Source organism: Polistes canadensis, unplaced genomic scaffold (genome assembly GCF_001313835.1).
Source record: "Polistes canadensis isolate GaletaPanama2010 unplaced genomic scaffold, ASM131383v1 scaffold_199, whole genome shotgun sequence".
Taxonomy (NCBI): Eukaryota; Metazoa; Arthropoda; class Insecta; order Hymenoptera; family Vespidae; genus Polistes; species Polistes canadensis.
Genome location: NW_014569746.1, coordinates 229,507 through 233,768, shown reverse-complemented (window position 1 = coordinate 233,768; position 4,262 = coordinate 229,507). Strand labels below are relative to the sequence as shown.

The 4,262-nt window shown below is 29.1% G+C and overlaps 1 protein-coding gene across 2 annotated transcripts in view; it reads left to right on the top strand.

Annotated features, from left to right (window-relative positions):
• Positions 1 to 4,262, top strand: part of LOC106789738 (sodium/calcium exchanger 1) — an 85,004-nt gene that overhangs the window by 66,084 nt on the left and 14,658 nt on the right. The window contains exon 6 of one of the 2 annotated variants that reach the window (XM_014754206.1): positions 325 to 849. The exons of the other annotated variant lie outside the window; for it this stretch is intronic. Within the exon in view, the coding sequence (XP_014609692.1) occupies positions 325 to 566 (242 nt within the window). The 3' untranslated portion in view covers positions 567 to 849. Of the gene's footprint in view, positions 1 to 324; positions 850 to 4,262 lie in introns of those variants that run through there. 2 annotated transcript variants of the gene reach the window in all.

Sequence of the window (4,262 nt, the reverse complement as noted above, 5' to 3'; positions counted from 1 at the left end):
ATCACTTTGGGGACACCCAGTATATATATATATATAAATATTATAATATATAAGTTCAGAGAGATAGTTACCTAACACTCTAAAAAAAACAAACAAAAACTCTGATTACGCGAGTTGAAATATTTGAAATTAAATCGAAACAATTGAACAAAACAATTATCGAAAATTATTATTAATCATTCGAAAAATTTGCAAAAGTGAAATAAAAAAAAACTAGGAAATGGATTTTAATTGTTAATTTTTTATTATTCGAACTAACAAGACCCATTAACGAGAATTCCTTGATATAGATAATATCTATATACATATATTGTTTCATAGTAGGATTACGAAGCTGTGCGAAACTCAAGAGGAAAAAGAGGGAGAGAAAAAAAGAGAAAAAAAAACGGCGGAACGGAAAGGAAAAGGAAAGGAAAAGGAAAGGAAAAGGAAAGGAAAGGAAAGGAAAGGAAAGGAAAGGAAAGGAAAGGAAAGAACGAAAGGCCAGAGGCGAGCTTTGGATGGAAGGAAAGAATACGCTTTATTTCACTGAGCACAATTGGGAACACAGCACGGAAGCCTGCTGAACTGGCAAAAGCTCGCGAAAGTACTGTATCAAGCTCCCACAGTTTTACTTTCTTTATACCAAACCCCTTCCAACTTGTTATCTCTCTCTTTCTTTCTTTCCTTCTTTCTCTTTCACTCTCTCTTACTCTTTTTCTCCCTCGAGAATTTGACTCTAAATCAACGTCGCAGTGAATGCTTCGTTGCATGATGCAAAACTCGTAGTTCCCTTCTTTGGAGAGCACACGAAATGAGAAATAACTGCGTTCTGTTTTTGAAAATGTCGATAGCCGTGTGTATAGTCAAGAGAATAGTCAGTTATGATCATTCGTATTTTCTTTTTTCTATTTTTTTTTTTTTTTTAGTTATTTAACATACTTTTTATACAATTAAAAATTGAAAAAAAAAGGTATCTTCTATTATGTGAAATGTTTAATTGAAAAATTTGTTATTTCTCTCGTTTTTTCTTAAATATTATATTTTGACTCTTATAACACGTTCTAACGTTGTTACTTTACGACGAATTAAAAGAATACGTTCTTTCGTCGAAACACAGGTAAAAGTATCGTCGACGCGTATGTTTTATCGTCAAAGGTATTCCCCCTATGGCACATTTTCATGCATTTATAAAACCTACGTATCCTAGGGTAATCCTTTATAGGATCTACAAAATCAAATCATAACAATATTTATTTTTCTAAAATAAGAATAAAGTAATTATTTGATGAGATTATTATAAATCACTGTTAATACTATCACTACTATTATATGAACAACATTATTTTTCATGTTAAAAAACACATTAACAAATATTCCGTTGAAATATTCTTATTGAATTTGAATTTGATTTTTTTTCTACCATCAAACAAATTTAACAGAACGCAAACAATGTTTATATTACACCAAAATATATAAATATAATAATTATTTGATAAAATTAATATATAAACCACTGTTAAAATACTATTATTATTATACGAACAACATTATTTCATGCTAAAACACATTAACAAATATTCCGTTGAAACGTATCGGATTCGCCGTTCTATTGAATTTGAATTTGATTTTTCTATCGTCAGACAAGCATAACTGAACTTCACCCCCACTCCCCACTCCCCCCTTCAAACTGAAAACGCACGCGTCGGAATAATAAAAAGAAAGGTCTCATGAAAATCCGCTAATGCGATTTCTCTTTCCGAGCTTGGAAATCGGCGTAGCGTGATCCTGGCGGTGAAAAATTTACCGGAGATTTATTATCAACCCTGGTTCGGTCGCGTATCGCCAACTACTTTTTTTTCTTCCTTTTTTTGTTTTTTTTTCCTTTTTTTTTCCTCTCTTTTTTTCCCAAACGTAATTTTTACTACAGAGATTTATGACGAGTCCTTCGGCAATAACGTCGAGTTTTCCCACCCTCTTACCCTTCCACCCACCTTTGGTGCCTAGCCCCAATTTTATCGTTTCAAACGTGCTAACCTTGTCTGATTTTTCCTACCTTTTTTCTACTCTCTTTCTCTTTCTCTTTCTTTCTCTCTACTTACAATTTTTCTACTAACAGTTCTTAATTTACGACTATTCATATTATAATCTAACATACATTTTAAGAAAATGTTAATATATCTTATTCTATAATCAAGTATGATAATTTATAATATCATATACATCCAGGAAAATAAATCACGAAATTAAGATGAATTTTTCGTTAATATGAAAATCCATGAATTCTAAAATGTCTATAATATACGTATCTATCTATATCATCATTAAGTATGCAATGTCTATTTTATCATAGTTTGTTACTTTCATACTCTTACTTACTCTCTCTTTCTATCTACCATGTACTCATTCTCACATACTATACAAGTTATATTTATAACTTCGGTAAGTCGATCGTTGCGAAGAAGCTTTTGAACGAAGGCTTTAACCAAGTTATTAGAAAAGAAAAAGAAAAAGAAAACCACTTCCTACCAAAGAAAATTTTGTTTGTCGATTTTCAAAACAATTTTATATTTTTGTTTGTGTTTAAAAGAATAAACATCGTTTTATTACATAACGGAAGGAAACATATACGAAAGGAAAAAAAATAATATATATCTATATATAAACACGAGACGAATAAAATAATAATTAATATTATCTAATTTTGTAAATGACAACAACAAAAATTGCTTCTTGTATACGCAGTAAATTATAGTCAATTAATTATGTATATATAGATAAGATAAAAATACTAAAAATGAGTCCTCTAACACCGACAGGTGGATATTCCAAGTGCTATTAAAATCCTTTCCGTAAAGAGGAGTATACTCTAATACACGTAATATCTACTCTCACATGTATTTGTGGTATACGATGAAGCTCGTATATCAAGGATGTGTGTCACGTGTAGAACCATAATTTATACAGTGGAATCAGGTCACGATCCATAGACAAAACTGACTAGTCTCCACTACAGCTGCCAGGCATACCTGTAATCGCGGAATACGTACGCTGGATATGGTCATCCTATATGCATTTATACGTATACATATATATATATATATACGTACGCTCATAAACGAGATGACACGCGTCTCGTCGACATTAATTATACTGGCATTTTAACCACAAGAATGGGGGAATATACGATGATCTTTCCCTATGGAATCCTTTCAAAATAGTGGAGGGGAAAGGGGGGGGGAGGTTAAAGAGCTTGTAAATGAATCTCAGTTTATGTTCCAACAAGATAACTTCATCTTTTTCTAATAGACTATGTTGTACATTTATTTATTGATTCAATCATTTAGGTAATTAATATTTCATATACGTTCAATATCTTTTCTTTTTTTTTTATATATATGTATAAATATAATACATATATGTTAATATATATATTTAAATGTTTGTTAATAATTGTAGTATATTTTGTTTATTTTGTAATATAATCTTAAAAATGTAACAAAAATATTTCGTTTAGTTAGTTTTTATCTAATGTGTTTTTATCTAATTTGTTCTATCATTTGACATTTTTAATCGTTTTAATACCAAAAAAATTCAAAGTAAACTCTAACGTCAGGTTGTTAAATATTCTTACTTATTGATATAATTCCATAATTAAAAATATGTAACGTCTCGTATGCAAGATTTAATGAAATTCGTAATTACGTTATCGAATAATCGAATCGGTGATTTTTTGTTTTTTTTTTTAAACCACGTATACATTTGAATTTTCCCATGCGAATTGATATTTGAAGGAATAATAATAATAATAAATTTGATATTTATCTTTCTCGAGCATTTGAATATTAAAGTTAAACGTAGGTAAGCATACATTCATATATTTTGTTATGAAACATTCAAAGTAATTTATCTCGAATAGTTTGAAAGATAATCTGTTAAACTTGTAGTTGTATTCACAAGGCAGAAGAAACTTACTCGAAAGAGTTTATGAAATATTCAGCAAATGTTTAATAATCGATGTAGTCCGTTTTATTAGAAAGAAACTGAAGAAATTTATTTTTTTTATTTTTTATAATTTCGAAATAACGAAAAGCATAAAAAATGATTATCTGAAAAACTACAGGGGGTGGGAGAAGAGTACGTAAATTACTTTAATAATCTAATATATTTCGTGACTTTTTAGGATATAATTTCCAAAAAAATGTTAATTTTATAAGCTTTTATAATATAAGCAAAAAATAGTTATTAGGATTTAAATTATATAAATCCTATTTAATTATTTA